The 21,885-nt window shown below is 41.9% G+C and overlaps 1 protein-coding gene across 5 annotated transcripts in view; it reads left to right on the top strand.

The window, feature by feature from the left end:
• Nucleotides 1–6,358: 6,358 nt before the first annotated feature.
• Nucleotides 6,359–21,885, top strand: part of PDE8A (phosphodiesterase 8A) — a 153,085-nt gene continuing 137,558 nt past the window's right edge. The window contains exons 1-2 of one of the 5 annotated variants that reach the window (XM_071754429.1): nt 10,271–10,704; nt 10,906–11,061. In XM_071754429.1, coding sequence (XP_071610530.1) covers nt 11,059–11,061 — 3 coding nt within the window. In that variant the 5' untranslated portion in view covers nt 10,271–10,704; nt 10,906–11,058. Of the gene's footprint in view, nt 6,492–10,255; nt 10,705–10,905; nt 11,062–21,885 lie in introns of those variants that run through there. The other 4 variants (XM_071754434.1, XM_071754432.1, XM_071754425.1 and 1 more) reach the window with 4 other exon arrangements.

Below are 21,885 nucleotides of genomic sequence, written 5' to 3'. Positions count from 1 at the left end.
ACCATGTAGTTTTTTAATGTACTTGACACATGTATTTTCCAAGGGTTTAAAAAAAAAAATAGTAATTCTTTTATAACAAAATATTTTATAACCAACTCATCCAAAGTGCTGACTAGGAAGTTTGGGCCACTAACAGGAAAGCAATATTGTTTCTATGCTTTCCTATAAAGACCCTGAAAAAAATAGATTTCAGAGTTTCTAATGCCAAAATATAGCTTTAACCTTATTTATAATAATTTGAAAAGCAGTTTCAAGAATTAACACCACTTTTGTAACTTGGAATTTTGTTGTTTTACATAAGTGAAGTTAATACACAGATTAGCTGTACTTCTTTTTCTGCACATTTTTGGGCAAACTGAATTGCATTTTTAAAAAATCCCAGTATAGTCTCAAATGTCAGACTTTTTCTTTTGCCCTTCAAAAGGAAATTCAAGTTAGAGAAAGATATTCAGAACCTACTTTAGGTGCTCACACTTTGACATTGTAAACATTCCATCCTTTCCCATCTTTTTTGCTTAGCTCTTATCAAAGCTTTATTTATTTTTATTTTTTATATCTTAAATTAGACACACAGTATGGTATGGAGCCTTTCAGCCTGGAAACTACCAGTACACTTCTGAAATTGTTTTTCTTTCTGCCAGAACACAAGTTCTTTTACCTAATCCTCGAGGTTTTGGTTGGTTTGGGAATAAACTTGTCTCTTAAATCATCTTTCCTGCAACAAGGACGGTCGAGGAGCTGTTCCATATTAGCAGGAGATTTCTGTTCAATTTCAGCAGTAGTGTCAGAATACAGCTGGGAGAGGCACAGTAGCAGAAATGTAATGACATGAGGAAGCATCATTACCATCATCTTGGGACAGAGGATCTGGTGCTGTAAATATTTTTGAGACTTCAGACCTGACTCCTTCACTGACCTAAAAACTGGCCAGTTAGCCAGTCTGTTTCCACATAAGTTAAAAGGGAACCTTTCTTGAGTACTCCACAAGGTGCAGTGATGGTTAAACAATAAATACTTGGAAACTGCTCCAGTCTCCAACCCTGTGGGATCCTGTCTAAGCTTCTTGCAGCACAAGACTATGGAGAATAAAATTTGGTTGTTTTCTGGAACTGCATTTTTCCCATCAGTGGGGGGAATATGAGAATTTTTCTTAGGTACATATACAAATGTCCCTGGGTGGATACACAAGTCTGTATTACCAAATGTAAAATTGTTGTCTCTTACAATTTCTTCTGTCCTGCCAGTGTTAGTTGGATAGACATTGTGCCACTATAGGAGAGAATTTGTGAAGTGGACAATGCAATGATAAAAAAGTTCAAAGGTAAATTTTAAAGTTCTAAAGCTTTCTTTAGAAGTGGAAGAACTTGAAAAACACCGGGGAAAATATAATCCATTCAAAAGGGAGTGATATAGAGACAGCAAAACCTTAGGAGTAATGAAGAGGACATGATATATAATATTGTTATGGTGGGTGCCACCACATAATACTGATACATATAATTATATCTGAGTTATTTTCACTTTTGCAGAAAGGGAGGTCAGCCTGTGTCACAGTTGTTTTTGGTTAGACAAGACCCTGGAAATAGGGACCTACAGTGAGAAAGAGAAGGGCTTGGTTTCTACTTTGATATCTAGTTCCAGGCAGTATCTGGAGGCCAAATCACATGTGGGCAACAGAATATTACTGGCTGGAGGATGCAGACTTGATGGTGTTTGGCCATCTCTGTTCCAGATTTGGTCAAAACAAATTAAACATGGGCTGAACTTCGATTCTCCCTAATTTGTTTTTCACTGGCTGAGAAGAACCTTAAATACTTGTTGTTGCTTGGCAGGTCACCTTCGGTTTTCAAAATGTACAGCACCATCAAAAGAAGCAGCAGAAACAAACCTGACGGGAAGGCCTAAAACACTGAATCAGTTAGAGCCTCAAGATGAACCAGTTGCCTAATCTATGGAGTGTTGTTCAGGGTGGGCTCAACTCAGCTGCAGGGAATTAGCTAAGCACTCCCTGGGCTGGGGCCTTTGGCATCTAGGATTTTCCTTCCATTTTGCTGCTGAGTCTGGGCTGCAGGAACCTCAGTGGCTATGAGAATCCATGTGTATTTGCATAGATGCCTGTAATACAGATTCTTCATGTCTGTTTTTTTTTCAGATAAGATACAGTTCTTAAAGTACAAGAACCAAACCAAAGAAGATGTGGAAAGAAGGTAAAGTAACAGAGCAGAGTTAGCCTCCTGCTGTGTATCTGTAGTTTGTAGTCGGGAACATTAAGTGCTGATATGACACAAAACTGGGAAAGGTGTGGGTTTTTGGCCCTACTTAGTGGGCAGAAGGGAAAGAATGGTTTTCTCCAGTAGGTTGCTTTGGGCTGTGCCTGTGCTAGCAGAAAATGGTTGTTTCTTGTTTTGGTATCTCCTGCATGTTTCAGTTGTCTAGCTTAAAATACTCTCTTTTGGCTCTATTTTCTTTTTTGCCATCCACATGCCAAATGATGGCAAATATAATAAATAACAACACAAACTGCAAAGCAAAGCAGACAGTTCTGCAACTACTATGTTAAGTGCTTAAGAAGGGTACACTGATGTCTATATGGCCTTATATAAAATTAGGCCTGCTGGGAAATACATTTTTTTCTCTGATTTTAGACAGTGCTTGTGGAAATTAACTTCTACAAACACTTCTACAAATCAAAGATGTTGCTAGAGCTGAATTCCCGGTTCCAGCCTCCCAGACAGGCTGAGGCTCTTTTTTCCTGCGAGGGAGAGAACCCTGTGTATTTAGCTATGTTGAAACTATCAGGGTGCCCCTCAGCCTCTGGCATTTTTTTTCCCAAGAGGGTCTGCTTCTGCTTTTCTTCTGCTAGGGCATTCTCAGAGTTTAATTAAGCAGGCAGGAAATAGCTTTATGATAAAGAATGATGTCCTAAGTTCGTGGTTCCTTCATTAATTGATGGCAAACTGTCATGAGTTTTGAGTTAATGAAGTCAGCTTTGTGAATGAGAAACAGACCCTTCCAAACAGGTTCTTACTGCTATGTTATTTTCATAAACTTGGTACTATGATGAATTGGGAAGCCCCATAAAAAATAGACCAGCAAATCTAATGCTTGCTCTGTAACAGTCTGCACCATCTCCATGCTCTCCCTCTGTGTCTTGTAGGACAAGAATGAGGAGGAAGCTATTTGGCTGAGACCCAGGCAGCATAACATGAATGTGATTCCAGCTGGCAGGGATATTCAGGAGGAGAAACTGGCAGACACTAAGGTTACTCCTTCAGGTATGGTGAGCTATTTGCTATCTATGTGGATTATAGTTTAGGGACATGATAGACTGTGCTTCTGTGGGTTCCCATGCAGAAGAAGGTGTAGAAATACTATTTTATGTTTCTGTGTTGGCATCTCCATTGGTGTGGTTGCCTGATGTGTAATATCATTGTCCTATTGCCTTAGGGCAGAGCTAAGTGAAGTAAGATTTATTTATTTGCTTGTTTGTTTAAGTTCCAGTGCTTGATTTTGTGAAATTTTTGATCTTTGCCTTAAGTGTTTGGGGTGTCAGATACTAAAGAGAGAAACTCAGTGTGACTGAGTGTGAATTTATGAACCTGGGCAACCTATTGTTACTGACAGTAGTTACTTTTGAGGTTGCATCCCCACATTATTTGAAACCTGTGGGAGTAGCTCAGTTTCTTTTCTGAACAATCAGTGCTATTGCTGAACTGAACAATGCACTGCTATTTATCCCCATCATTTGGGAGATACTGTGCTGTACTTGCTGTTAAACAGTGAAAGAACAAATAATCGCAGCTCTGTGTTCACACTTTTGTTAGTATGGACACCCATTTCCTTCGTCATCTATGCCTCATTTTGTCCACAAGATGGTGTTGATATTCTACCCTTACTGTGAGCTTTGTGTCAATGAAACTTGCATCGAGGGATGCACCTAAAAAAGAGCTCACCATTAGATAACCTTGAGCACCCCCTGTGTGAGACCCTCAAAGACCCATCAAGAATTTACTGAATAAACCTTATCCCCATGAAGTAACAGAGGTGTAGGAAAGGAAAACCTTGTGGAAACCCTTTCCCAAAGCCATAGTCCTGCAATGAGCTTTAATGCCTGTTTTGTGGTTTGAACTGACTAATGGGGACTAATGCCCACTCATGGGTCCATGGTGACTTCCACCCGTGCCAGGGTCTGGCACCCTTCATCAGATGGGATGTGATGGTCATCACAGACAGAGCCCTGCATGCTATATTTTGGCCAGCATGAAGACCTCAGGGGACAATGCACTCTAGGACAAATGAAGCTGCATCCTGACACCAAATAAAGAACGACCAGAGCGCTAGAGGGTGCTGCTGTGGTGCTAGTAGCTTTCCTACAGTCTATCCTAAAGGATGTTTTAGAACAATTTTTGTTTATTCATTTTTGTTCCTGTTGATGTTTTGATGAAAGTGAAAACACCTCAGAATGTTTTTCACCTGGAGGTATCATTTGTTGGATCATACATAAAGTACTACTTTTCAACATCAAAAAGTACATATCTATGTATGTAAAAGCAATTGCTGTGGAGTTCAAGGACAAAATCAGATGTTTCCTTAAGGGCAGCTGTATTGTTTAGGCTTGCACAGAATGTCAGAAATTACATTAGGATTAAATGAGGATGGATCTCTGCCTTTTGAAACCTCCCTCATGTGGGTTGAGCACCACAAAAGAGATACTGAAATAGCCATTAATTTTAAAACTATGTCCCAAAACCTAAACATCTGTAGGGTCATTGTCCATTCTTGTTGAGATTCAGTTATGCCTCCATCTCTACAGGAAATTAATACCAAATGTTGGTATTTTATTGAGCTATCACACAGGTGAGATTTCTGTGGGTGATGAGGTGGATGGATTTCTCTGCAGCTCCTGTTCCCCCAGATTAGTGTTCAGAATATTTCTTTCTGTTAATGAAAATGCATTGCTTGGTCTTAGAAATATAAAATGCATTTGGAAGAACCAGGAGTTAAGAGGAACTGGAAGCTGTTCACATTAGCCATAAGATATTACAAGTCATTAGGACAAGATACAATTTAATTTTCTCCAGAAGCAGCAATTGCTTGTGAATTGCACAGTATTTCTTCTGCAAATTGAAATATCCCCTTGTAATACCAATGATGCAATTTTGAACAGCAAATTCAAATTCAAGCACAATCCATCCTCTTTACTATTTTCTCTGTATTAATTCTGAGTCAGCAAGGCACTGAAATAACTGTTAGGTTATTCCTTGCTTGATGTTTGTAGGGAAGTTGTGTAGAGTTTGGCCCTAGCTACCTGTAATACTGAACTGTGTTCAAGGGAGCTACAGTACAGTAACTGGGCTCTATTACACAGCTCATGAAAAAAATCATACCTGAACTATAAGTTGTTTCTGCAGCTGACTGGGGAGCAGTATGAGTGCCACTGAATGCATGACAGCCATGTAGAATAGGAAGTAATAACACTTAAAAAAATATTTATAGAAGTACCATTACTTAAGATATTATGATGTCAGTATTTTAGATAAATACTTAAAATATGAAGGTATTTGGTTTACCACAGGCTTTTCATCTCATATGTAAAAAATGGTCATTGTGCCCTTTGTTATGGTAGTGGCAATAGTGACTTGTGGCTGCGTGGGCTTGTTCTCAAGAGTCATGAATTTTGAAGCCTGAAGAGTTGTATAGATTTGCCCTTCCTTTCTTAACAAGATAGTCTGAAACAAATTTATTTGGGCCTGTGGTTGGCTGGACTTTTCTTGGGGTGTCGGACACTAGAAGCTGACATCTCACATTGCAAGATCTTTATGGTGCCATAAGCTGTCCCTGAGAAGAAGGGTGAAATGGAGTGGCTGCCTTGATTTGAAACAAGGCAAGGAGAAACCTCCTACTTCAGCAAAGCAAAAGATTGTTAAAAGACTCCCATGCAACACCTTGTTTAATGTACCTGCCATGATTTCGGTTTTTGAAGGGATAAGTCCAGCTTCTCCCCCCCCAACTCTACTTGCAAAACCCTGTTCCTTAGGAGAGCTCAAGTGCTGTCAGAAGGATGGTAAATATGCTCACAAAAAGGAGAAACAAATGAATTGCAAAGACTGACATACTTTGCCATGGCGAAAGAGGAATCAGACAAGATGTGGAGATATAGAATCTCCCTCATGTGTGGCTTGTACTTTAACCACATTGTCATTCTCTTTTCTACATATCCTGTAATGTGTGGTAAGTGGGACACTGACCAAGAAGAGGCAGGGAATAGTATTGCAATGGTTGTCCTTATCAATTGTTAGGCAATGATTTCACAATTGTAGCCCATTTTCTTCATTATGAAGCTAAGAGACAGACTCTACTTCACTACTGGTGTCTGCAAACCAGCATATTCAGATACTGCCCTCATTTTTGCTAAAAGATAAGCACAGTATGATGCAAAAAGAGATTTCTTCCCTGAACAAGAAGAGTTTTCTAATGGCCAAACACTCAAGGTATGCCTAGCAGATACAAGGACCTGAACCTTTCGCAGTGGTCTTCAAGATGCAGTCATTTCTGTGATAATTTGGCCCCTGAGTTCAGCTCCTCAGCCTTTTCTAACTGGAGCAAACAGGTTTGTTTCACTATTCTGGGAGTCTGTGTTTTCTCACAGCAGCCCCAATCCCTGCCTTGCATCACGTCTCAAGAAGGCAAAAAATGCAAACCTTTGTTTAGTGTTGAATAAAGTCATTAAAGTTACAGCAGGATGTCAATTAACCTGTTCTGACACATTTGCACGTGGCAGCAGCTTGTTAGGCAGGCCAGGGCAGACTGTCACAGGCAGCCTTTTAAAACAAAGGCCTGGAAGACCTGAGATCTGAGTTTTATGCATGCACCCACCTTATATCTGGTTGAACATCCAGCTGGGTGAGGTATGAACAGTGTCAGTGTTAAAACAGCCCAGCATTGCCAGGTTTGGGGCAGCTTGGTATAAACCTGCCCCTGGCCTGAAATCAAATGTACCATCTAAACAGCACTGTCATCTTCCCTCTGGTGTACCTTCTTGTGTGGGTCATTTTGATGGTGTGGACTCATCCAGGAGCCTTTTGCTCACCGTGGCACCAGTCTGCTGGACCACCAATTTTTGTGAACCCTGACGTTGCCTCTCAATAGGGTTTGTTTGAAGCTGACCCTATTGCAAGCCCACAAGTAATACAGTGTAACTTCCTTAGGAAACAAAGAGAGAAATAGTTTTTAGCTTTCCCAGCTGGTCTAGAAGACATTACAATAATTTCAGACATGTTCATGATGCTTTCTACTTGTCTCTGCATGAGAAACTAGTTGTGTCTCTGTGGCCCTTTCCATTTAACAGCTCCCTCTGTCCTCCTGCAGAGGTAAGTGTTGCTCCTGACTGTTTTCTGAAGGAGACAGAAAAACTGCACCGTGGCTGTGGGCTCTCCTGAAATAAAAAGGGAAACTGATACCCAGCTGCAATTACAGCTCTCACTTCCTGATCTCCACTCCTGGGCTGTACTTCAAGGCCATCTTTAGACCCATCCACACTTTCCCTTTTCCTTCTTCTTTCCGTTCCTGGTGGACTTTGATATCAGGACTGCAGATGCAGAAATTGACTGAAAAATTTTGTTTCTGGTTTGGTGTTGGGGCTGGATCCTCCAGCCACAAGTCACCTCCTGACGTGGGGAAGAGGTGTTGCCCTTGTTTTACAGGGGAAAACCACTGGGCTGCAGAGACAAATGTGTCTGGCCGGTCATTGCCCAAGAAGTGAGTGACTAATCCATGGGGAGAGTCCTGATTTCCTAAATTAGTCTCGAGTAAACCAAGCTGTGGGCTATCCTTCCTGTGATCAGACACAACTCAGAACAGATGTCTGGTTTACACTAAAAGTTGAAGCTGAAAACCTTGTGACTTTGCTTCTCCACAGCAACCATAAGAAAGTTTATCTTACGTTATGCTGTGTGCAGGGAAAGTGTTTCCTTTGATTGCTCTGTTTTAAATTAGGAAATGGCCAATTCAAAACCAGAAAAACTGTGAAAATTACTACCACACAATGTGATCAAAGCAGAAGATGTAACAGGACACCTACGTGGATAATGAGATACAGCATTTTGCTTGCTATTTAATTCAAGCCAACTTCAGAAAGTTAGTTTCGCCTACTCTAGAACATAGCTAATGTGTGACTAAATGGGTTACCTGTAAAGAGAAACCAGAAAAAAACCCACCAAATTGCAAAGCAATTTGATATTTCAGGCAGGCCCCTTGCCTGCTCTCCTAAAATTTACCATCCATTTTTTTGCCCAAGAGAATAAAAGGAATGGAGGGAAACAGAGTCCTTGAAGTTGCTGTATTAAAAAGCCTTTGTGAATAATTGGGCAAAGATTGATACAGTTCCTTCCCACTCCCTTCCCTGTTCTATATCCTGCTTGAGGCTGAGCTGTCTCCCTGCTGGGCGAGGGTTGGCTAAAGGTGCCCCATGCAGCCTCACCACTGCAACAGTGAGCCAGGGTCATCTCATGAGAGACTGTTGAGTTCTGTGCTATGAAAGCTCTTTGGCTCCCAGAAAATAAGCCACAGCGTATGAAATCACGGAAAATGAGATTTAAACCTGGTGAATATTTGTAGCAGCAGCCTGTGTGCAGTAGGATCCTCCAGCAGGGATGGGAGGTATGGTTTGGATAGTGACTTCATGTGAGCCTTCATTTATTTCAATCCTGGCAAAACATGCTCAACTACACTGTGGCAGTGGCATGAGCATGTGCTTGGGAACTCAAGGACTTTAGGTTTGTGTTGGATGCTGGGAGAAGGCTGGGATGGTGCTACACTTCTGTGAACACCCTGTGTGGACAAGTTGGCTTTGCTTTTCCTTGGCCTTGTGTGGGCAAATGATAGGAGAAAGAGTCTGCATGTCAGTAGGCAGAGATGCCAATTTGATAAAAACATTGAGCATCTTCAGTGCACAGCCAGCTGCTCTTGTGAGACAGCAGCACTGAGTATTGTTACTCTTGCAGCACAGGTGGGGAAACTGAGGCACAGAGCTTTTGATTTGTCTCTAAAAATCACAGAACTGGTGGCAAAGACATACTAGGTTGCTGGTTTCCAAATCCATACTCTTATCCTTTGCTTTGCTGTCTCTCCCTAAAGAAACACCTGTGCCCTAATACTTGCCTATTTTGTTTGTCACATTTAATTTCCCTTTGAAATAAATATGTAATCAACAGTGTGTACACCTGACTCACAGTTAGATATAAGTTACTCACAGTGTTTGAGGACCTGTAACTATGCATGTCATAGCTTAGATAGATACTTCTAGTTACTGGGAATTTTGTAAAATGTAATCTCCATCTCCTTAAAGACCAATTTTAATTAAACTGCTGAGAACTACCTTGTGAAGCCCAATTTGATTAATGAAAAGATGAATATATAATCAAGCATGTGATCTTGATCAAATCACTTATGCATTTCATGCTTCAGTGGTAGAAAGAGGTCTGAAAATCAGATCCCTTTACCACTAACTTTTAATGATGCTGCCAGTATAAATCTCTGATTATTTTGTATTTTGCCAGAATTCACCACACAGTTGCCACACACACACAAAAAAAGTTGTCTCCTAACACATAGATATTTATGAAGAATTTTTTAGCAAGAAAGGTGTCCCATGTTAGAAGAGAAGAAAAAGTGGCTGTACTTTTCCAATGCAGCCAGTGGCCCTGGAGTCTTCTGTCTGGGGATTCTTAGAGATACCTTTCCTGAGAGCCTGATTTTTACAGGCTCTGGCAGGGAACTGAGGGCTGTTTTGTAAATTTGTCCCTGTTTAATGTAGACTTTCAAGAATGAGACTTTTTAAAGGTGAGCATGTTGCAGATGGAAGTCTTGCTGGCACCTGGGTGGGAGCTCATGGTGTCTGGTGCAGGGGACTCTGCTGGTGTTATCCACACAGCCTGCTGGGGCTCCCTGGTCTGCTTATCCTTAGAGAGATGTGCTTAGGGGTTTGACAGGGGTTCAATCAGCTTTGTGGTTGTTTGCTGCCCACAAACATATGCTGAGAGTTTTGCATTGATCAAAATGACTGTATCTTGTCTCAGAACCATCAGCTCCCCACCATCTTCTCTGGATTTCTTTCATTTAATAAAAATATTTATCTACCCAAGCAATAAGTTGAATGTAAGTTGGCTTTATTGCTATAGTGACGTGGAATGATTGGTTGCTGGGTGACCTTGCTTCTGAATTTTATGGTCTAGGCCAGCTCTGGCAGCAGAGAGGTGTGGCCAGGTATTGCACTCCATTGTCGGGCTTCTCCTGAGATGATCAGAGGTTCAGTGTCAGTTCTTCTGTAGTGCCTGGGAAGCTGAAAACCTTTATTATTTGTTATGTGAAAACCTGGTTCCACAAGGAGGGTCTGAGTGAGGTAACTTCCTGACAAGAGGAGCTATCAAGGTTTAAAAGAAAAGCCAAGTTCTGTGAAAATCCAGTGTGGAGCTAGGATCTGCAACCTCGGATTAGACCAGTAGCCATAAAACTGGTGTGTGGGTTACTACAGGGATTTTTCAGACTGGCATATTAGAGCCTGCATGGTTTGGTTTGGTTTTGCCCAGAGGGTGATTTAATGTTTTTCATTGGAAAACAAAGTTTTTCAACGAATCAGACATGGAAGAAAATGAAGGAGCAGATACTTTGGAAATGAGCTCTGTCTCTAATGGTCCTTGGTGCAAGGTGAGGACTTTTTGGTTTTTTGTTTGTGTTGGTTTTTTGTTTATTTTTGTTTTGTGTGTGGGGGGGTTGTTTTGGTTTTGGGGTTTTTTGTGGTGTATTTTTATTTTGGTGGGGGTTTTTTGTTGTGGGTTTTGTTTTTGTTTCTGGTTTTTTTTTTTGTGAGTGTGTGTGTTTTTGTTTTGTTTTGTTTTTTTCCCCCAGTTACAGAAAACATCACTTTCTGCTGTTTACAAGTGACTTCAGTAAACCATTGCCCTTGGGCCAGACTGCACACAGCCTCTGCATCAGCCTTTGTAAACAACTTCAGAAATTCCTTAGAGGAAGGTTGTGCTAAACATTTGAAATAGAAATGAAATGGTAATGTGTGTGGTTAAGTGACTGTCATCCACCTCACTGGAAGTTTCAAATATCCAAGTAACTACAGGTCTCTGTGCTGTGGAAACTACCAAAATAGTTCTCTTAGGTGCTTGGAAAATCCAGAAGCTTCTTACAATTTTAGCAAAGCCACTGCTTTAAGATTTGCAGGTCAGATGTGTTTAGTAAAACTGCAGCAGTCATGGGGTAAGATAAGCATTAACTTGGGCAAACAAATTGACAGTTTAACTGTGCGGAACTCGATGTCCAGCAGCAAACTCTTCATATTCTCCCCCAGCTCACTTGAGAGCATTTAACCTTCCTGATGGGTCAGCTGTGCTTCTTGTCAAATCTTGAACAGTGACATTAGGAGATTGTTTTCTGTTTGCTTGTGTTTGTAATTTGATCTCATGTAACAACATTGTCCTCAGCTCACGTATAACCACAGGGGTAACTCTGACATCCTGTCTGAAAAAAAACCCCCAACATTGTTGTTTCCTGTGCTTGAAATTTGAAAGATTTCCAATTTGGACAGGTTAGAATGTTTATATTAATCTCATCCTGCTACATGAGATCAAACTCATGTATTTTGAGAGCTGGGCTCCATTTTGCTTTTCCCCAAAATACTGGGAGTTTTTTGTCTTTACAGTTTTGGAGGGGACTGGGGGAAGTTTTGCTTTTGTCTGTGTTGAGGTCAGGATTTCAGTCCAGACATCCGTGCTTTGGAGAAAGACTGTCTGGGAGATCATGACAGTAATGTGCCAATTTAGACTTTAGCTCCAAATTGCTGTTTTTTGATAGGAGATACTGAAAATGAGGACAGTAATAGGAAAATGGCCATCTACAAACTATCTGAGTGTCTGATACTTATTAAAAAGTATTCTTAGTGAATACAGAAATATGTGTATATAATGAAAATGTATTTGGTTTCAAGAGCTGGTCAAGCGAAAGAAAAACAATCACCTTGTCCTGTTGGAACAGCTGCTCAGCATTGATTGCTTGGAGCATCTCCTGTGGTACTGCCCAGACAATTGTTCTTGTTAGTGCATAGAGTCCTTCACTTGAGTGTCTCCAACAAAAATATACACCACTCTTTCATTTGCTGTTTGCTATTTTCATTTTCTTGTTGACAAAGTTGGATATCCAGTTAAAAGACAGAATCAAACCCACTGCCTCCCCCTGCTCCCCCCCCCCTCAAAAAAAAGGTGGGGGGGACACGATGTGAGGGTCAGGGTCAGAACAATGGAAGCAGTTTATAAACATTGAGGCTGAAATTTATTCACCTCAAGTATTTGGCAAGTGGGCAACAATAACAAAATATGTTCACAGAATTCTAGACCAGTTTGCAATTAAAATGTCTCTGTTTTCATAGCATATATCGTTCATCTCAGATCCTGATTTCTGTGGAGGAGGAGAGTTAGAAACTGATTTCTGGAAGCATCATGCAGCTGTACCCCTTGCTTATCAAATTTTTCTATGTCTGCAAGTGTGCCTTGTTTCAAGAGTCTTGCAACTTTTGTGGACACTGAGTTGTGAGTTCTTGTATGTATGGTTGTGGAAGGAGAGTTTATATTGAATAATATGTACTCTCTCATGGCCTGAAAGTTCAACAAATAGGTGAAGTTTCCCATACTACTGTTTCATGTCTCAGAGAACATTATTGTCCTTCTGCAAACCTGGAATTTTCCAGTTTTTCCTTTTAAAAACAGAAAAAAAGAGAATTCCCTCCCCAGGAAAAACCTAGAGGATGTTTTCTACCATACTTTAGTTATATTTATTTCAATCTTGAAAAAATTTACTTCATTGTGATAGCACATTTTTGTCACTGAGTATTGAGAAATAACATTGAGAATAGTTCATTAACCAGCTGTTCAGTGACTGCCTTCACATTTTTTCAAGTGCAGCTTTGTGTTTGCAAATAACTTTGGGCAACTTCTGGTGGGTACAAATGTTACTCTTTTTAGCATCCCCAATGTATCAATTTAAGACCCAGCTGCAAATATTTGTGTTTGTCTTCCCCCTCTGAGTGTTTAATTTAAGAGGGTGCAATCTTGTTTCAAAATGCAAGGGAAAGTGTGCTGATGTTCTTTTATCTATGTTTTTTTATAAAATCATAAAATATTGCCATTTTCTGAAATGAGGCTGAGGAGTGCCTGTCCTGGGACTCAGCGTGGAGATGCGGACGTGGGCTGGCTCACACCAGTGTCAGCAGGGATTTTAAATGCACTTTGTAGGTTTTTAAGTGAAACTAAGCTGGTTAGCTATTAACTTGCAGAAATATCTGATTTTAGAGAACAGATTACAAAACAAACTGGATTTTCACCAGCTCCTGAAGGGCAAACAGTGCATTGCATCTGGGGCGAGAAAGAATTTGCTCCTTTTATTTCCCTGCAGTGTGTTTGTGTTGAAGATTTTTCACTCTCATAGTACTTGATGTAAATGTTAATTAGCACTCCGGGGGAAATGTGTTAACAAAGTACCTTTGACATAGGTCCACAGCTCTCCTTTGCTCTGTAGCTTCAGGCTGGAAGGCTTAGCTGGCAAAGTAGTTTGTGCTGCTTTTGAGGAAAGTCTTCAAACATGAGTTCAGCAGAGCTTGTCTGAATGCTTTGACTTTGCTGCTTTGTTTCACCTCAGGCTGCTGTTGCTGCTCTACAGAAGATGTAAAATCTGACCACTTGTAAGAAATAAGATCAAACTCCTAGAAAAAGGGATACTTCCAGCCTCAAATAGGCTGCAAGCAAGTCTGCGTGGGTTATGTCTGTCACGTGACGAGAAAAAACCCAATGTCTTGACTTAGCACAAACTGTGGAAGAAATAATTCCCCCTCCTCCCCCAGAGCTGATCTTGATTAGCAATAAATATGGGTGGTAAAGTCATCACTGTAAGCTGTTAGAGTAGAACGGTAACAGCACTTGTAAACACATTTACCTCATCACTGTGCTTCTTTCCATAAACAGCAGCTCAGAGATTCAGAAATGGAAATCACTTGAAGGGTGGAATTTTTCAGCAGCGTTCAAAAGTACCCTAACTCAGGTTAATATATAGATATTGAGGTGCTATCTGGCCACATTCATTCCTGAACCTGCCATGACTTACGTGAAAACATATGAAAAAGCAATTTTTCAAGATTTGGCTTGTTCAGCTCTTCATTGCTGTGCAGTAGCAAATCCTTATTTGTCCCTCGTAAGAACTAGCCCATACTTAAAGACTCTTACAGTGAGAAGAATCCAAGGTTACTAAAAGCGCTCTGGAAATCTGGTTGGTAATTTCAGCCCAGCCTTTGTGAGCCTTGTCTGGGGTTTGCAGTAGTGATGGCAAACTGGGCTGGAGGAGAGTGCTTGTGTCTCTAGGAGCAAAGGGCAACACTGCTGTTTGGAGCCCTCCCCTTCCCTGGAGAAGGATGTCATGTGAAGGATGCTGGCATTATGACATGGCTCTTAATCAGCTGATCTGACCCTGGCACCCCTCTTGTGCTGTCCTCAAGGAATATTTGGAAGGAGCCTTCCTTAAACTTTTTTCTTTCATGTAGAAGTATTTCTTTCTGGCTTTTCTGCTCCTGTGGTGGGTGTTTCAAGCACTCTTGCTGGTGACTGCCACTGTTTTAGAGCTGACTTTGAGATTTTTCAGAGACTTCACTAAGGAGAAGCAGGGTGGGCAGAATCTGAACTAGTGCATGTCTGAATGTTAGGTGGTCCACAGAGCACAGTGCAAGCCCAGTGGGCAAGACTGACCTCTAAATTCAGCCTTGGAGAGGCAGCACTGCTTTTTGCTCACTGCATCTCCAGGTTGCAGATGTGAACCAGGCTGCATGGTGTGTCCTTGGGCTGCCTCTCAGCCATGAATTCAGTTTGCCTTTGCTCATTGGCTGTGGTCTGGGACAGCTGTGAGATGGTTTTCTGGCAGAGGGAGTTGATGTGAGCACTCTTATTTTGAAGTGCAGGAGAAAGAAACACCAACCTTCTCTGCAGTGGGAGATCTCCTCACTTTGAATCATTGCTAGATAAATGTGGCCTTGACTTGCTAAAATATGTCCAAAACTACTGGATGGAAGCCCTCTGGCACGTACTGCATGAGGATGCTGCTGCTCAGGGAGAGTGTTCTATTGTGTTTCATATTGCTCCCCTCCTTGCATCTGCAGGGAGCTCCATCTGAGCAAACATCCCCCCAGCTGTAGTTGCAGAGCTGCCCAAACCTACCATGCAGTGAGGCACTGAGCAGGGATGGGGGGACCTGTGAAGGCACCCACCACCCCATGGCACCCAGTGTCTGAGCCTGCTCAGCAGCCTGCTGCTGCTGCTCTGTGGAGTCCATCAGCCCTTCCCTGAGCATGGCTGGATTTTGGCCTCACCCTGTCAGCCTATGAAGTGATGACAGAGGTCGGGCCTGAGCTACACTGGTTGGTGTGGTGGATGTGTTAAATCTCTTTATTAAGAGTGATGGGCTGGGTTAGAATCTGGCCCTGCTCCTGCTGAAAAATTCCATGCGAGGGATGCTGTGCACTGGTTGCCTGCAAGAACTGGTACTCAGGATACTGCCTCTCACATGGGTTTTTCCAAAGGCACCAGGGCCTGACATCCCTGCTCATATCTGCCCATATCTGCCTCAAAGCAAGTTTTTTCACCCAGGGAAGGTGTGTAGTAAGGCTGTGCTGGGAAGCAGAGAAGCACCAGCAAAGAGAAACCTCTTTTCCCTATGGGCATGAGGGGTCTCTGCCTCTGACTGTGGGAAGAGATAGCATTTGACCCCTCCACAGTCAGTCTGAGGGAGGAATTCCTAACCAAACAGACTGCCTGCTTTTCATGTCCCCTGGTGGTGACAAAAGATAGATTCAATTTTTATTAAACCAGTTCTTTAAATTGTGATTAGCCTTCTCAGGTGCTAAATTTCTTGTGGGTGGTGTCTCTATTAATAAATTCTTGTATGAATTTCAGCAAAAATAGATATGCCAGTCAGCAATTGTCCAAAATCATGTAAAAATTGAAACTTTATGAACATCAGTTCCATCCACAGGCTTACCCTCTATGTGGCTGGCTTTGGTTTTGGCTCTTTCTATAAGTAATCTGACTCCTCAGCACCCAGATCTCGGTTAAAATTCAGCTCAAGACAAGCGCAAAACTCTCTCAGGTTTTGGTAACTTTTTTGCTGTCTAACTCAGCAATAACGTGGTTCTCACATTCAAACAAACTGATCACCCAGCAGGAACTAGATTTTTGCCTTGTTGAACAATGAATGTTGTTTCAATTGCTTAAAAGGAAAACATACAAGACATGCAGAAATCTTGTTGACCCAAACAACTGAAGGAAACATCACAACAGTCCCTAAATCAACAGATGGCAATTTTCAAAACAAAATCTGAACAGCAGCCAGAAGCTTATAAGGCAGGACGTGATACTATGGCCAAACCAAGACCTTGAATCTTCCTTGCTTAAACTGCAGGGGAGAGCTGGGAGCTCTGTCTGCTGATGCTAGCTCGTGTCTCAGAAGAGCTGCTTGTGCATGAACCTACCTGCTTTGCAGTCAGGAAATTTAATTATTGCCTCCACAGTAGCCCTCACAGAGTACCCGCTGCATGAAATAAGCATTCATGTGTGATACGTCCCATAATTTTTTTCTGTTTCCACGTGGGGAGTTGGGGTTAATGTTCCATACACTGTGGACAAATAGTAGTTGCCATGGGTACCATAGCCTTGAATTTCCCGTCTCCTGAGTGATTAAATTTCCCACCTTAATTTAACTTTATTGGTTTATTTCTGTAACTCCTTATTGCCTTGGTTTGCTTGTCATGAGAAAGCAAAGCAGGACATTCCATAGGCTACTTGTATCTCCTTGAGATTTTGCATTTTGCACACCAGTTTTGGGGAAAGTTGAAGGTGTATCAAGTAGCAGAAAACACACTGGAGTGTGATGCCTGGCACTGCAGAGGCTCTGTGAGCCCCCCTGGGGTTTGCAGTGGATACCCTGCATTCATAAAGTCCCTGCTGCTGCTGCAGAATCTGCATCCTCACTGGACAGCCTGCTCCAAAGCTTTGATAGCTTTAGTATTCAAGTGTTTTTTCCCACTATGCTGTGTGAGCCCATCTACTCCTGTCCTGTCTGCAGGAGATACAGAGGACAGCTTTATCTGTTCTTCTCTGCAAGAGTCTAATGCTGGTACCGGCCAGAGCAAGCAGTCAGCCTGCCTGCTGGGATTCACATGGAGAATTTCAGAGCCATCTGCTGGGGTTTGAGAGTTTTTTATCTTAGGTCCTACAGTAACAAAACTGCTACAGTTGTCAGATGGGATCTGGGGGCCTTTCTGACATTGCTAGCTGCTCTCCCAGTGCCTTACAAACTGACCAGGTATTTAGGTTTATTCCATAATCCTAGCCCTCCAGAAAATGGCATAAAATAATATTGAAATGGGAACCACAAACCATAAAAACATAGTCCTAGTTGGTAAGTAAAATGAATAAGTAGCTGTTAAATGCAAAATGAAAAGGCATAAAAGGACAGTGGGAGCTTTTGCTGTTTAATCTGAAGTGTTCTATAAATAAAGCTAGGTTGCTGCATATTCACAAGATTGGTCACCCCTAATTTAAGGCATGTCACAGGCAGTGGAAAAAGTGTCCCATAGACGGGACTAATGTGGACAGAAATAGAGAACAATTTGGAAAAGTAATGATATAATGCCAGCCTTGTAACTGCAGACCCTGCTAGCTGGATGTTACTGCTGTCAGCTGAACAGTGCTTTCCTCCAACCAACATTTATGATGATTGAGGTCAATTAACTGACACTGTTTACTTTGATGTCATGATAATTAAAGCTAGAGTGTCATCTGCATTGTAATTAACATGCTCCCCTGCACCTAATTCATTCTGACAGTATAGATTAATGATGGTAAATGACCAACAAAAATTTATCACGAGATAATTCCTGGTTCTACTGACTGCCTCAGACAATTACAGGAAGTGATTGTTAAGTTTAGGCTATTGTCCTGGTGTAATTGTGCATGTTCATTCTTAGCTTTGTTTTGCAGTAAAACCCATCCAAGGGCTTCATAAAGACTCTCTTATGGTCCCTAGGAGGCTGAGCCACGCTTGTAAATGGGGAAGGGAGAGGCATGGGCTGGTGATACTGCTCTGATTTTTCAGAATCCCAGTGCTTGTAGTCCCTGCTGATACCAGTAGGAGCTGGAAATGATCAGTATTTCTGCAAATCAGATGCTTTTGCAAATGCATTTCTGTTGGGAGGTTGAAGCCACAGGGTCAGCCATGCAGTGAGGTGCCCGTCTGGGGCTGGGCAGCCTGTTTGGTACCAGTGCTTCTTCCCCATGGCAGTGCTGGGGTCTTCTCCTTTGGTGCCCAGGAGAGGAAGGACCTTTTTCTCTGAAGCCTGCTACAAGGCCACACTAACTCAGCAGTCCTGTCTGCCAAGAACTGATGTGCATCTAAGCAATACTGTCAAGAATGGTCAGTATTTTGAATGACCAAAGGACACACTATATAAAGCAGATGCCCCTTTGAAACTGAGGTACCATGTTCCCTGCAAACTTTGAGCCTCACGTGTCCGGTTTGCAAAATCCTGATTTTCGAGCCAAACCGGTCATGGCTTCGGGGACACCACCGTGTCATGCAAAGCAGAAAGTCATGGAAAATGGTGTAAATGACGTGTATTTTTCCAAAGCATATGAGGCACTTAGTCTCTGGTTACTTCTTGCAAAAAGTAGTTTCATCATTGCCTTTTCTTATTAATAGCTTCCTTGTGTACACAAGGACTTAACCTGGCTTATTTAAACTGCGTCACATATTGCTGCAAGAATACCTGATTAACAAGATGATCAAAGTGTGCTGTTCCACGTGTCAATCAATAGGAATTAATACACAGGAGCTTAGTCCAAAAATGTGAAATTATAATCGAGATTTGGTTTCCTTTGTACTGAAGTGTTGCTGTGTGAGAAAACAAGTCTCAATATGATGAGCTGAGCTCCACTGCCTCCCCTACCTAAAGCTGGTATTTTTCTTACTCCTACCTTATTTTTACCAATCCTGACCTCCCTGCTAGGTATGGTGAAGCTCCTTTGTGTTTACAGTGGAGGTCTGAGATTTTTTGATAGAAGAGGTAAAACAGTGGTATTGTGCAAATGCACAGCAGTGGTATTTTACCAGCAGCAGGTATCTAAGTGTGATGGGGTTTTGACATTTCCCCCGATGCACGTACAAGCCCTCTCCTGAGAATCAGGCTGCAAAACAACTCCCATAGCTTGTAGCAGGTACTGATTACAGACAAGCCATTGATTCCTTAAAATAAATTAGGCAGACAGAGAATTTGAGCTGACCACGTAGTCAGGTGAAAGAAGTTCTCCAGATACCTCTTCTCAAAACATACAGCCAGCCAGGCCTTCACTTTGTTTTCTTTGTAGCCTGGATGGGCCTGAAGGAAACTTGTGATGATAGCCTCAGAGCTGAACAGGCTAATTCTTACAAGACTATAATAAGGACCTTTTGCAGAATGCAAAGCAGAACAATTTCTCTCTAGTGGCACAGTAAAGTGTTGTAATGCCAGGAACAGCTTGTTTTGAGTACAGAAGGTGACTCTGGGATCCATTTGCCCCTCTACACACTTGCTTTTCCTTAGGTGGGCACCTGGCATGGAGAGGATCAGACCCTGCTTCCCTGTCCCCCAGGTATGTTCCTGGGATGCCCCTACAACCCTCTGTCAGTCCCACCAACCTCTGTAGCACCTTTTGCAGCACTGGCTGTGCACATGCAGTCTGCCAAAGCTGTCATCAACACAAAATGGACTCAAGTCAGTCTGTGGTGTAGGTGATCTCCCAGTGTCATGTACTCCTGTGCCTGCCCAAACACAAGGATGAACAGCAAGTGGGTTTAGTGTTCATAGGAAGATAGTGCTCTGCTTTGCCCATACAGCCCTGCAAACACTAGCTTGATCCTGATGGCATGCTAGTAGTTGTGTAATGGTTCTTTGCTTTTGAAGCAAACAGTTTCTCTTCCACCAGTAACCACACTGGATGCATAAATAAACTCAGGAAAAAAACAGATTTTTTTTTTTTTTTAATTGGGAAATGTATATGAATTGTACCTGCTTCCCCAACCCCAGAGAGATGGTGACAAGGTGGCTTTGGAGAGGAGGAGCATTTAGATGAAAGAGGAGGTCTTGGGGGCACCATGGAAATGCACAAGGTTTGTGTCAGTGGTTGTTGTTGGCTGCAGAGATGCCTGCTGTGCACTTTCAGTCCTGAAGAAACAGGGGTACTTCTGAAAAGGTTTATCATCTTTGCTGTTTTCGCCTGTGAATGAGAAAATATGGGTCGGGAGCAGAGATAAATGAATGGTGAGCAGAGTTTTTTGGTTTGCCCTCTGACCTCTCCACCCAAATATGAAAACTAAACAGGTCAAATGAAACTAAAAGCAAAGGTTCCTTTGGAGAAAAATGAGGGCCTTGGGAGGAAAATTCTTAAATTTTTCAGAATATTTTTGTTCAGTCCCAAACAGAATGCCTGGTGTTGCTTTATAAGCTGTTTATTTTTGTCCCCTTTCATTTTGGAAAAGAAAAAAAAAAATCAAACCCAAACCATTTCATTTAGAAAATACCAAAGCAAAACATTTCACAGAATCATAGAATAGTTGTGGTTGGAAGTTCTCTGGAGATCATCTAGTCCAACCCCTCTGCTCAAAGCATATTTGAATATGCTATACATTTCTATTTTGAATTTTTGTCCATGTTCACAATTCTTTCCCAAATTTGGCTTGAATTTCCAAGCAGATCTGGTCCCCCAGAAAAGGTATTTTGTGGGTTAACTTAATACTATTTTCTAAAATTCTCTATTTTCTGGGGCTTTTCTTGGGACATCTATATCCTTTCTGACAGGCAAATTTCACATAACTCCTCTTTTCTGCTTCTATATGGCTTTATATTTCCTTATTGCAGCACACTTCTTTCTTATGACTTAAAAAGATGTGGGCAGTCGTGGAAGTAAAACACCAATGGTTGTTATAAAAAGTAGTAGTTCACTGTCTAGTTGGCTTCCTACCTATGTCCAAAAATCTCGAAATGTTAAACCATGTCTGTCAATGATTCACTAAAGGGGCAAAGTAATACCTGTCTTTTAGCCACTAAAAGTTTTGGACAGAATTAGAAAAAAGATAAAGTTGAAAAAGAAAAAAGAAAAAAGAAAGAGGGACTGTTATCACATCAAGAGCAGCTGATGACCCAGAAACACGAATGACCAGGGTGTCTCAGACTTGTATGTGCACAACAAATGTGGGGAAGGGACTAGGGGAAAAGTTGTACAGAGAGGCAAAGGGAGCTGGGGCTGGAGGGGATTCAGAGGAAACCTTATCCCTACAACTACCTGAAGGGAGGTTGTAGTCAGGAGAGGGTCAGGCTCTTCTCCCAGAACCACCAGTGACAGGACAAGAGATCCTGGCCTGAAGCTGCACGAGGAAAAGTTAAGGTTGGATATCAGAAAGCACTTCCTCACGGAGAGGCTGATCAGGTGTTGGAATGGACTGCCCAGGGAAGTGGTGGAGTCACCATCCCTGGAGGTGTTTAAGGAAAGGCTGATGTGGCACTTAGTGCCATGGTCTCGCTAGTGTGGTAGTGTTAGGTCATAGCCTGCACTTGATGATCTCAGAAGTCTTTTCTAATCTCAATAATCCTGTGATACTGCAAAGTTTACACAAAACCTACAAAAATGTTGATTTGGAAAAGTAATGTGTGCCCACAACAGTGTCATCCAGTTACCTTGTGTGGTGTGACACCTGAATTTGAGGTGAATGAGCTGTCTGGGATGCCATTTTGGCAGAGATTTTGAATGGTGATTG

Source organism: Heliangelus exortis, chromosome 11 (genome assembly GCF_036169615.1).
Source record: "Heliangelus exortis chromosome 11, bHelExo1.hap1, whole genome shotgun sequence".
NCBI classification, from domain to species: domain Eukaryota; kingdom Metazoa; phylum Chordata; class Aves; order Apodiformes; family Trochilidae; genus Heliangelus; species Heliangelus exortis.
The sequence above is the reverse complement of the archived record's forward strand: the minus strand, read 5'-3'. Positions and strand labels throughout refer to the sequence as shown.